Source organism: Cynocephalus volans, chromosome 15 (genome assembly GCF_027409185.1).
Source record: "Cynocephalus volans isolate mCynVol1 chromosome 15, mCynVol1.pri, whole genome shotgun sequence".
Lineage (NCBI taxonomy): Eukaryota > Metazoa > Chordata > Mammalia > Dermoptera > Cynocephalidae > Cynocephalus > Cynocephalus volans.
This window is the reverse complement of record NC_084474.1, coordinates 67,059,553-67,072,663: the sequence shown is the minus strand read 5'-3', so window position 1 is coordinate 67,072,663 and position 13,111 is coordinate 67,059,553. Positions and strand designations below refer to the sequence as shown.

The following is a 13,111-nucleotide window of genomic DNA, read 5'->3' as shown; positions in this document are numbered from 1 at the left end:
ATGAAAAACATATGTATTAGTGTGATTTATTGACTTATGGGCTGCAGTGGTACCTTATATTACCCCTTAGAAGGAAGTTTCTCATAGTTATAAGAGTGCACAGAGATTGAGAATTTTTCCTGCTTTTTGTGGACTTTATTCCTTCAATTTGTGATGATTCAAGATGCTGAATTTACCATTTTGATAAGGATAGAAATAGGTATTAAAAAATAGGTATATAGTGTTCAGGTCACTATCATAAGTGCAGCCTCACTAACATTCAGAAGGAGACTGAATGGCATTTCCTGTCTTCAATGGCCTTAGGTACATCTCTCAAGCAACTGCTCTCTGCCCCTTTAATTGTGTTAGATTTCCCTTTCCTGGTGAGTTTTGTTAGGCGGCTTACAATGGTTCATGTTGCTGTCCCTTAGATCAGTATAGAACCATCACCTTCTAAATCAACACCAGTCTGGTTTCCAAAGCTATCACATGCTCTCAGTCCCAGTTTTACTGTTATGGCTTTGACTGGGAATGGATTGATAAATAATCAAATCCTCCTTGACACATGAGCTAGTTAGTGTTTTATTGCTCACAAACAATAATAACTTTAAAACCTACTGGCTACTTGATGTAAATAGAATTTCATACAGGCTTCTATGTGGTACACTCCCATGCACTCCTGGATGCATTACAAAGTGGTATATCACATTTACAAGGCAATGTGCAGAACTCAAAATAGGCTGCACTGGATCTATCCCCAGCTAATTATTTTTTAGTCTAAATCATTCATTGTTTTATTTTAATATTAGAATTATTAAACTTAAATCCCAGAATCTTATTGATTTTATTATTTATTTAAATTAAAGAACAGTATTTGATATTATATTTCAACCCAAATTTAATGCTATGACAATTCATGCATCAAACATGAATATTCTGTACATATATCAAGTTGAGCATGTTGATATAATTAGATTTCTAATTTTTACAGTAGGTACAAAAAGTATTAGATGCTAATTTTGTCTAGATTATACATAAAGCAGAAAAGATTTAACATGAAAGAGTGGTAAAAGTATGTACTGTGGAGTCAGATAACTTGAATTCAATTTAAAATCGGCCACCCTTTGGCAATTATTTAATCTAAACTCCATTTGTCACATTTGTAAAACTGAGATTAAAAGTGTTTCTGCTTCATGGGGCCATTATAACAATTAAACGAAGAAAATATATTAATGCACTTTGCAAAGTTCCTGGCATGTAGAAGATTCTCTGTGTTACTTGCTGTTGTCACAGTTAATATTCATGAATACTGAGAAGAATTATACCTGGAGTTTCTGTAATTTGCAAAGGTGATGTAATAGTATATTTAATCATATTTTAAAGAAATAAATTATACAGCTCAAGAAAAATATATTAAGGTAACGTATGCTGTTTACATCATTTATATTTTATCTCATAGAATAAAAAGGAGTATGTAATAAGCCACAGTGCATATTTGTTCCATTTTTTATTTAATATAGAATCTTTGTTTAAAATAATCAGAGATACATGGTTCTCCCACAGCCTGCAGTTTCTGGCTTTTGATACGGAAGCATCACATGATATACTCCGAGTGTGGGATGGCCCACCAGAAAATGAGATGCTCTTAAAGGAAATTAGTGGATCTCTCATTCCAGAAGGAATTCATAGCACCCTCAACATAGTAACCATCCAGTTTGACACAGATTTTTATATCAGCAAATCTGGATTTGCAATTCAGTTTTCAAGTGAGTTTTTTTTTTTTTTTCTCAAATGCAAAATTGGAATGCTATTTAAATAATCCTGTTAACTTTACTGTTCAAATGTTAATTTTAAAAATTTAATGATCTTAAATATTCTTGTTTCTGGTCTTCCTATTCCTCTGCAATTAAGGTAAAACATACTTGGACAAAAGAAATTCAGTTAACTTTGAATATTAATTGTTGGGGCCTTTTCACCAACTGTCAAACTAGTTATCCTTAAAGTAAAGGTGTTGTTAAAATAATTCAGCTAATGAAATAACTACATTGCAAAAGCTTGTAATCTGGACATAGCATAAAACTGTTTATTTTAAAATGTGAAGTTTTTGTAGATAATGAAAAAAATGAATACTTGCCATTATGAAAAAGACAACCCTGCATTTTTACTTATTTTATTTTTCTTCTGTTAAAGATCTTAATTACACATTAACAGATATCCTTGACAAAACATTTTAGACTATTTTTAAATTAAAGATTTTCTATAATAACAAAACACCATTCATTGTAAGTAATTACCAGTGTTTTCAGCTTGTTTTCTTTTTCTTTCTTTTTTTTTTTAATGGCACCAATAAGTGGTTAAATATATGTTGTTCTATAGAACGGATTTTTAGCTTAGTGGTTAGAGAGAATTAATGAAAACTTAAAACTTTTAAATGTTATTTTTAATTTTATTGTCAACACAACAACTGGATCTTCTATTTGTAGAGCCTTAAAAAAAATTCTATCAAAAGAAACGTATCAAGATTTCCAGGATAATCTATGGAAAGAGTGAAAAACAACCAGTACTCTTCAAATGTGCCTCAATTCAAGTAGTGGTTCTTACTAAATGCTGACTTTGGTTACCTTACCTCATCATCTGAGGCTGTGTTTTCCAATGGAAAAAGGAATAATAATGCTCATTTCATAAATAGTCTATTAGAATGTAAAATGATCATTTGTGCACAGTATTTGGTATTGAGTATGTAATTGGTGTCTAATAAACTATATTTTCTCTTTTCATCAATTTTTTATATTAACATTTACTTTCACATATTTTGGGGGGTACAATATGTTGTATCAATTCATGTCTATACTGCACAATGATTTATTTAGGGTAGATGGCATAGTTTTGGATTGTCAGTCCACCAATTCTCCTTCCCTTCAGCTCTCTCTCCTCCCAGCTCTCTACTTCTACAAGAACCACTTTTTTTTTTTTTCTTGGATTCCACATATAAGTGAGATCATGTATGTGTTTTTTGGTGCCTGACTTTCTTCACTTAACATGATGGTTTCCAGTTCCATCCATGCTGCTGCAAATGATAGGATATCATTACTTGTTATAGCTGGATAGTAACCGATTGTGTATATATACCAGTTTTTTTATCTATTCATTGGCTGATGGGCATTTAGGTTGATTCCATCTCTTGGCTATTGTGAATAGCATTGCAATGAACATGAGAGTGCAGGTGTCTTTTTGGTATATTGATTTCACTGCTGATATATATTCAGTAGCCAGATAGCTAGATCACAATGTAGGTCTACTCTTAGTTCTCTGAGGAACCTCCATACTGTTTTCCACAATGGCTGTACCAATTTAAATTCCCACTAGCAATACAGGAGGGTTCCCTTTTCTTCACATCCTTGCTAGCATTTGTTATTTTCTGTCTTGTTGTTAAGAGTCAATCTAACTTTAGTGAGATGATATCTCATTGTTGTTTTAATTTGCATTTCCCTGATGATTAGTGATTTTCAGCCTTTTGTCATGTGCCTTGCTGGCCAATTTTATGTCTTCTTTTGAGGAATGTCTGTTCAAAAATCTATGGTTACTAGAGGTTGGAGGTGCCCTTTGTCCATTTTTTATTTTTATTTTTTTTCCTGTTGAGTTGTTTGAGTTCCTTATATCCTCTGGATATTAGCCCCTAGTTTGATGTGTAGTCTACAAAGACTTTCTTCCATTCTGTAGGGTGTCTCTTCACTTTGTTGATCATGTTTCTTGCTGTGTCGAAGCTTTACATATTGATGTGGTCATTTGTGTATTTTTGCCCACTCCCATTTCGTGTAGCATTTCCCCTATAATTTCTTCTAGTAGTTTCATAGTTAGTTTCAAGTCTCAAGTTTATGTCCTTAATTCATTTTGAGTTGATTTTTGTGTATTGGTGAGAGATGAGGGTCTAGTTTCAGTCTTCTGCTTGTGGATGTCCAATTTTCCCAGCACTATTTATTGAAAAGGCTGTCTTTTACCCACTGTCTATTCTTGGCACCTTTGTCAAAAATCAGTTGTCCTATAAGTGTGTGAGTTTATTTTGGGGCTCTCTATTCTGTTCCACTGGTCTATTTGTCATTTTTATACCAGTACCATGATGTTTTGTTTATTGTAGCTTTATAGTGTATTTTGAAGACTGGAAGTGTGATTCTTGCAATTTTGTTGTTGTTGTTGTTATTGTTGTTGTTGAAGATTGCTTTAACTATACAGGGTCCTTTGTGGTTCCATATAAATTTTAAGATTGTTTTTATCTCTATGAAGAATGTCATTTGTATTTTGATAGGGATTGTACTGAACGTGTAGATTGCTTTGTGCAAAATGGACAACTGATGATGTTAATTCTTCCAACCCAAGAGCATGAGATATCTTGCCATTTATTTGTGTCCCTTTCAAGTTTTTTCACCAATGTTTTATAGTTTTCATTGTATAGGTCTTTCCCCTTCTTGGTTAAATTTATTCCTCGGTATTTCACTTCTTGGTTGCTGTTGTAAATATGTTTAATTTCTTCTTCACCTATTTCCATGTTGTCTACTTTACTGAATTCATTTATTATTTCTAGTACTTTTTTGGTGGTCTTTAGGGTTTTCTATGTATATAATTACATCATCTACAAATAGGGAGATGACATAATTTAAATTTTGTCATTCTACTATATTTAAATGTCTCCTATTCTATTTAAATGCCCTTTATTGCTTTCTCTTGGCTTATTGCACTGGCTAGAACTTCCAGTACTATGTTGAATAAGAGTGGGGAAAGTGGGCATCCCTGTCTTGTTCCAGATCATAGAGGAAAAAACTCCAATTTTTGTCCATTCGGTATGATTTTAGCTATGGGTTTGTGATATATGACCTTTACTGTGTTGAGGTACTTTCCCTATATAGCTAATTTATTGAGTATTTTTATCATGAAGTGATGTTGGGTTTTATCAAATGCTTTTTCCAAATCTATGGAAATGATCATATTTTGTTTGTTTGTTTGTTTTCCCTTAATTCTATTGATGTGATGTATCAGCACACATTCTTGCAACCCTGGGATGAATCCCACTTGCTCTTTGCAAATGATCTTTTTAATTTGTTGTTTGATTTTGTTTGCTAGTATTTTACTGAGGATCTTTGCCATCTGTGTTCATCAGGGTATTGGTCTGTAGTTTTCTTTTTTTGTTTTATCTTATTCTGGTTTTGGTATAAGGTTAATGTTGACCTCATAGAATGAGTTCAGAAGTATTCCTTCCTCTTCAGTTTGTTGGAAGAGTTTGAGAAGAACTGGTATTAGTTCTTCTTTAAATGTTTGGCAGAATTTGTCAGTGAAGCCATCCAGTGCTGGGGTTTTCTTTTTCGGGAGACTTTTTATTACTGCTTCAATCTCATTACCCATTATTGGTCTGTTTAGGTTTCCTACATCTTCATAGCTTAACTTTGGTAAGTTTTATTTGTCCAGGAATTTATCCATTTCTTCTAGGTTTTCCAGTTTGTTCACATAGAGTTGCTCACAGTAGTCTCTTAGGATCCTTTCTATTTCTGTGGTATCAGTATAATGTCTCTTTTTTGATTTCTGATTTTATTTATGGAGTCTTCTCTCTTTTTTCTTTGTTCATGTAAGTACAGGTTTATCAATTTTGTTTATCTTCTTGAAAAACCAACTCTGTTTCATTGATCTTTTGTATTTTTTGTATCTCTAATTCATTTATTTCTGCTTTGATCTTTGTTATTTCTCGCCTTCTACTGATTTGGGGTTTGGTTTGCTCTTGTTTTTCCAGCTCCTTGAGGTCTAATGATAGATTGTTTATTTGAAGCTTGAAGTCTTTCTTCTTTCTGATGTAGAAATTTATTACTATAAACTTCCCTCTTAGAACCGCTTTTGCTGTATTTCAAAGGTTCTGGTATGTTGTATTTTTATTTTCCTTTGTCTCCAGGAGTATTTTAATGTCCTTTTTGATTTTTTTCTTTGACACGTTCATTATTTAGGAGCATGTTGCTTAATTTCCATGTATTTGTATGGTTTTTGGTGTCATTTTGTTCTTTATTTCTAGTTTTATTCAATTGTGGTTGGACAAGGTAGATGATATGATTTCACTTTTTAAAAATTTGTTCAGACTTGTTTTGTGACCTATCATATGGTCTATTCCAGAGAATTTTCCATGTGTACTCCAGAACAGGTTGTTCTGGAGTTGGGTGCATATGTATTTATAGTTGTTATATCCTTTTGTTGAATTGATCCTTTTATTATTATATTGTGACCTTCCTTATCTTTTTTTTTTTTTTTTTTGCTTTCCTTGGCTTGCAGTCTATTTTATCTGATGTAACTCCTTCTTCTCTTTTCTAGTTTCTGTTTACATGAAATATCTTTTTCCATCCCTTTACTTTCAGACAGTGTGTGTCTTTATAGGTGAAGTGAGTTTCCTGTAGGCAACATATTGTTGGTTCTTGTTTTATAATCCATTGAGACACTCTATGTCTTTTAATTGAGGCATTTAATCCATTTACATTTAGAGTTACTATTGATATGTAGAAACCTGTTACTATCATTTTGTTCCATTTTATTTTGGTAGTTTTGTTGATCCTATTTTCCTTTTCTCTAATTTTGCTGCCTTCCTTTGAGATTGAGTGGGGTTTTTTCTACAAGTGTATTCTGATTTCTCATTATTTTTAATATGTCTCATATGTTTTTGTGTTATGGTTTTACCATGAGGCTTATAAACAACATGTTATAGTTAGATTATTTTAGACTAATAACAACTTAGCTTTGATAGCTAAGAAAAAAGAAAAAAAAAAAAAAAGCCAACTCTACACTTTGGTGTCATCCACCCATATCCAGCCCCCTGACTTTTTGACAATTTGTTGTTTCAAGTTACATCTTTTAATATTCCCTATGTCTTTTATGGTTGTTGTACATGTTAGTGTCTTGTTAGTTTTGTCCTTTAGTCTTCAAGTTAAGGATATAAGTGGTTTATTTACCACAATTATGATATTGGACTGCTCTAAGATTTTCTTTGAACTTACTTTACTGATTCATTATGTGCCTTCACATGTTTTCTTGCTGCTCCTTAGCATCATCTTTTTACAGACAGAAAAACTTCATTTAACGTTTCTTGTAATGCAGGTCTAGTGTTGATGAATTCCCTTAGCTTTTGTTTGTCTGGAAAACACTTTATTTATCCTTCATATTTGAAGGTTAGTTTTGCTCGGTAGAGAATTCTTGGCTGGCAGTCTTTTTCCTTCAGCACCCTAAATATATCATCCCAATGTCTTCTGGCTTATAGGGTTCTACTGAGAAATCTGCTGAGAGATGTATTTGGGCTCCATTGAATGTTATGTGTTTCTTTTCTCTTGCTGCTTTCAGTATTCTTTCTTTGTCTTTGGTTTTTGATAATTTGATTATGGTGTGCTTTAGGGTGTTCCTCCTTGGGTTGAATTTGACTGGAAACCTCTGAGCTTCCTGTATCTGGATACTGTCACCTTTCTCCATACTTGAGAAATTTGCAGCCATTATGTCCTTGAATATACTTTTTACATCTCTTCCTTTTTCCTCTCCTTCATGTATGCCAATTATGAAAAGGTTCTTTTACTTGAGGGAGTCCTGTATTTGCTGTATTTCTACTTCATTTTTTTTCTTATTATTTTTTCTTTTTGCTTCTCCAATTGATAATTTCATATGTTCTATCTTCAAGCTCACTTATTCTTTCCTCTGCTTGACTAAGTCTGCTGTGGGAGCTTTCTATGGAGTTTTTCATTTCAGATAATGTGTTCTTTATTTCTAGAATTTCTATTTTTTTTATTCAATTCCTTTGTCAATTTCCACATTCTGCTCCTAGACCGTATTCCAGATAACATTTAATTTTCTATCTGTATTTTCTTGTGACTCCCTGCACATTCTTAAGAGGTTTATTCTGAATTTTCTGTCAGGCATTTAATAAATCTGCTGTTCCTCTGAGTCCACTCCTGGTGCTTTGTTTGGTGTCATATTTCTCTGTTCTTTGTCAATCTTTTTGTCTTATTGCCTAGGCATTTGAGGAGACTGTTACCTCTTCTAGATTTTACTGGTGTTCTGTGGTGGTATTGGACAATTAGTGGTAAATGTCAGAGCTTTGTTGCTTTTCTATGGTTTTGGTTAATTCCAAACTTGGGAGAATTTTCTTTGGGGACCAGCACTTCAGCTCTCTGGTTTCACTAAATTGCTGTTTGTTGCTGATTCTCTGGAGAAAGCTTGTTGTTCAGTCCTAATTTTAACTGTTGGCCTTTTAATCACTTCTAGGTTATGTTAGCCGAGATACACCTGGGTTGTGTAGAAATTCTGGCATGGGTTGAATCCTTCCCCAAAACCACACCCCCCTACAGTTCTGTTGCCATAATTAGTCTCCACTGAGGGGCTTGTGCTGATTGAAAGGCAAATCAGCTGCCAATTATGCAACCAAATGTTCTGTCAGTGAGCCACCCTCCCTCCTGCACTCCAAAAGCTTCCTGTGGTGTGAACCATGCAAGGTTTCCTCACAATGGCTCGCCAGCATTTGGGTGGTTGGCTGCATCCCTTGCTCCTATGTGGGTCTACAGGAACCTGTTTGTTATCTCACTGGCCTGGGAGCTGGTAGGGTCTTCTTCGAGGCCCTCTTCTCCTGTGCAGAACCCAGGAAACTCTCAGAAAGGTCTCAGCTGTGTCTTTTGCTGGCTCCTGCTCTATGTGTGCTGCAGCTTCTTCCTGCCTCTCACAGGGCCAGCCCTGATACCACAGGGGCTTGAAATGGTCAGAGTGGATTCTTCTTCCTCTCACATGGCTTCTTCCACCTTCACAAGCTTGTGGGTCTCTCCTCTTCCTCTGAGCTCCAGCAGTCCCAGGCTGGAAGTCTTTGCTTTTTAATAGTTGTGAATTGGTTGGTTGTGGGGAAGAGTGATGCTGGGGACTGTGTATTCTACCATGTTGATGATGTCACTTCTGTAAACTACTATTTTTACATGAATAAATGTAAAATTGAAATGCTTTGAATATAATAAAAATAATGAACAAAGAATGAAGGCCTTTTCAAATGAGTGACAACAAAATATACCATTTAGGTGAGGAGTTGATACAGTTAAACAATTGACTTAACAGACTTTTTGCTCATAGAACACATTTTGACATAATTCCCTAACACAAATGAATTGTTTTTAATTATATAAACCAAGCTCATGCAAAAGAGAAGTGTAAGTTGAGGAATCGATATCTGTAAATTCTCATTTTAAACATATCTTTTGAAAAAAATGAAAAAGGAATAAAAAATAAAATGATCATATAACTTGTGAACATAAATGTCTTCTAATTATTTAACATTTACAAATTAAATATTGTTTTGTTTTGTTTGTATCTTCTATTTTCTTTTTTAAAAGATTTTATATATTTTTTGTTAACACATTATAAAAGTACATATTTATAGGGTACAAATCTGATGTTTCAATACATATACAGGTACATGTTTGCATAATGATCAAATCTGGGCACTTATATCCATAACCTCATGCACTTATCATTTCTTTGTGGTGTGAATATTCAGAAATTTCGCTTCTAGGTATTTTGTAATATATAATACCGTATCGTTAATATAGTCTCCCTTCTTTGCAAAAGAATACCACGATTTAGCCCTTTTACTTAATTTTAAGTTTGTACCATTGACCAACTCTCACCATGCTCCCCTCCCTCATCCACTCTATAGTCTCTGGTAACTACAATTCTACTCAACTTCTATGAGATCAACTTTTTCTTAGATGCCACATGTGAGTGAGAGGATGCAGTATTTGTCTTTGTGTGTCTAGCTTAATTCATTTAGGAGAATGTACTCTATGTTCATATGTGTTTCATAAATGACAGAATTTCATGCTTTTTTATGGCTGAGTAGTATTCCATTGTATGCGTGAATATACCACACAGCACATTTTTTTTATTCCTTCATCAGTTGTTCGATACCTATGTTGATTTCATATGTTGGCAATTATGAATAGTGCTGCAGTAAACATAGGAGTGCAGATATCTTTTTGACATATGGATTTCAATTCCCTTGGCTATATACCCAATAGTGGAAATGCCAGGTTTTATCACAGTTCTACTTTTAACTTTTTAAGGAAACTCCGTACTATTTTCCACAATGGCTGTACTAATGTGAATTCCTACTGACAGTATATAAAGTATTTCCTTTCCTTTACATCATTTCCAACACTGTTTTTCTTTTGTATTCTTGATAGTAACCACCCTAACTGGAGTTAGCTGGTATCTCATTGTAGTTTTGATTTGCATTTCCCTGATGGCTAGTGATGTTGAGCATTTTTTCATATACCCATTGGCCATCATTATGTCTTCTTTTGAGAAATATCTATCAAGATCTTTTGCCCATTTTTAAATTAAATTATTTGTTTTATTGTTGTTGTGTTTTACACAATGATGATATTAACCCCTGACAGATGTATAGTTTGAAAATATTTTCTCCCATTCTATAAGTTGTCTCTTCACTCTGTTAATTATTTCCTTTGTTGTGCAAAAGCTTTTTAGTTTTATGTAATCTCATTTGTCTATTTTTCTTTTCATTGCCTATGCTTTTGAGGTCTTATTTAAAAAATCTTTGCCCAACCAAATGTTGTAAAGCATTTCCCCTATGTTTTCTTCTAGTAATGTCATAGTTTCTGTGTTTACATTTAAGTCTTTAATCCATTTTGAGCAGATTTTTGTATATAGTGAGAGGTTGTGGCCTAGGTTCATTCTTCTGCATGTGAATATTTAATTTTCCCATTTATCAAAAAACTGTTTTTTCCCCAGTGTATGTTCTTGGCACCTTTGTTACAGTCAGTTGGCTATAGGTGTGTGAATTCATTTCTGGACTCTCTGTTCTATTGGTTTATGTATTTGTTTTACACCAGTACTATGTAGCTTTGGTTATTAGAGCTTTGTAGTATATTTTAAAGTCAGGTAGTGTGGTGCCCCCAGTATTGTTCCTTTTGCTAAGGATTGCTTTGGCTATTCAGGTTCTTTTATGGTTCTGTATGAATATTATGATTATTTTTTTTCATTTCTGTGAAGAATGTCTTGGTATCTTACTATTGATTTTACTAAATGTGTACATTGCTTTGGTTAGTATGGCCATTTTAACAATATTAATTCTTCTAATCCATTAACATAGGATACTTTACATTTATTTGCCTGTCTTCAATTTCTCTCATTAATATTTTATTGTTTTCATTGTAAAGATTGTTTATCTCCTTGGTTAAGTTTATTCCTAGTTATATTATATATATTTTTTGTAGCTATCATAAATGTGATTTTTTTGTTGATTTCTTTTTCAGACAGTTCACTATTAGTGTACAGAAATGCTACTGATTTTTGTATGTTGAGTCTGTATACTGCAAATTTATTAAATTTGTTTATTAGATCTAACAGGTTTTTGGTAAGATCTTTAGGATTTTTATAAGATCATGTTGTCTGCAAACAGGGATGGTTTTACTTCCTCCTTCCTTTGTATGTCCTGTATTTCTTTCTCTTGCCCATTGCTCTGGCCAAGACTTCTAGAACCTTGTTGAATTGGAATGGTGAAAGTGGGCATTCTTGTCTTGTTTCCAATCTTATGAAAAAGCTTTTAGCTTTTCCGATTCAGTATGATGTTAGCTGTGGCTTTGTCACATATGGCTTTTCTTGTGTTGAGGTACATATTTCTACACCCAATTGATTAAGAGTTTTTACCATGAAAGGATGTTGAAGTTTGGCAAATGCTTTTTCTGCATCTATTGAAATGATCGGGGTTTTTTTGTCTTTCTTTATCTTAATGTAGTATAACACATTTATTGATTTGTGTGTGTTGCACCACTTATTACCACTTATTACACCATTTTTACATCACTGGGTGAATCCCAATTAATCATAGTGAATAATTCTTTTATGTGATGTTGAAATCAATTTGCTAGTATTTTGTTGAGAATTTTTGTGTCTATGTTTATCGATGATATCAGCTTGTAGTTTTCTTTCTTTTTTTTATTTTTTCTTGTCTGGTTTTCTATCAGGGTAATGCTGGTCTGATAAATGAATTTGGAAGTATTCCCTTTTCTTCAATTTTCTGAAATAGTTTGTGGAGAATTAGTACTTGTTCTTTTTTAAATGTTTAGTAGAATTCAATCCATCAGGTTTTGGTATTTCTTTGATGGAAGACTTTTTATTACTAATTCAATTTCCTCATTATTGGTCTGTTTATATTTTCTACTTCTTTTTAATTTAATCTTGGTAAGTTGTATAACCAAAGATAAATTGTTATTACCATAAAATAGTCTTTTACAATTACAAGACTCCTTATGTTAGTCCATGGTAACCACAAAGAAAGAAATTATACCAGATACACAATCAAGAAGAAAAAAGGAAACAGAGCAAACAGAAAAAAGAAAGAAAGGAAATAGTAAAGCTCAGAACAAAAATAAACAAAATAGAGACTAGAAAAATAATTCAAAAGCAACAAAATGAGTTGGTTTTTTGAATAAACAATATTGACAAACTTTTAGCTAAGAAAAAAGAGAATAGAAATAAAATCAGAGATGAAAAAGGAGTCTTTACAACTGATATCACAGAAATACAAATGATCATGAGACTCTCATGAACAACTTTAGACCAACAAATTTGATAACCTAGAAGAAATGGATAAATTCCTGAACACATACAAGCTACCAAGATTAAATGTATCTTCTATTTTCTGCTACTTATTTACCTCTTTTTTGAAGTAGGAATAATTTTTCAGAGAAATGTTCAATTTCATTTCTTTCTAGTGGCAGTGTGGCAACTAATTCTTTCTTAAAACTTAAATTAGACATACATAGTGTTTTCCAATAAAATGTTTATTGTGATTAAATACTTGTACATGGGAATGTGAAAAGGTGCTTTCAGTTTACCATTTGTGATTGCAAAGTGAATCTGGTTAATAAAATAGTTATTTGATATGCATCTCTGGGAATTTTTATTGCAGATTTGTCTGTGATATAAACAGTGCAGTACTGTACGTGTTGCATTTATTAGATATATTAAAGCTATAGAAACTATATATGTGTATATATCATACTAGAACTTTAATAAAAATCTGCCTTCATAATATTCTTTTAAGATGAATAGAAATTTGTACTAC

General features: G+C 32.8%; 1 protein-coding gene across 3 annotated transcripts in view; it reads left to right on the top strand.

Moving 5' to 3' along the window:
* Positions 1–13,111, top strand: part of CSMD3 (CUB and Sushi multiple domains 3) — a 1,171,099-nt gene that overhangs the window by 869,411 nt on the left and 288,577 nt on the right. For all 3 annotated transcript variants that reach the window (XM_063079089.1, XM_063079088.1, XM_063079087.1), the window contains one exon: positions 1,543–1,745. In XM_063079089.1, the coding sequence (XP_062935159.1) occupies positions 1,543–1,745 (203 nt within the window). The remainder of the gene's footprint in view (positions 1–1,542; positions 1,746–13,111) is intronic.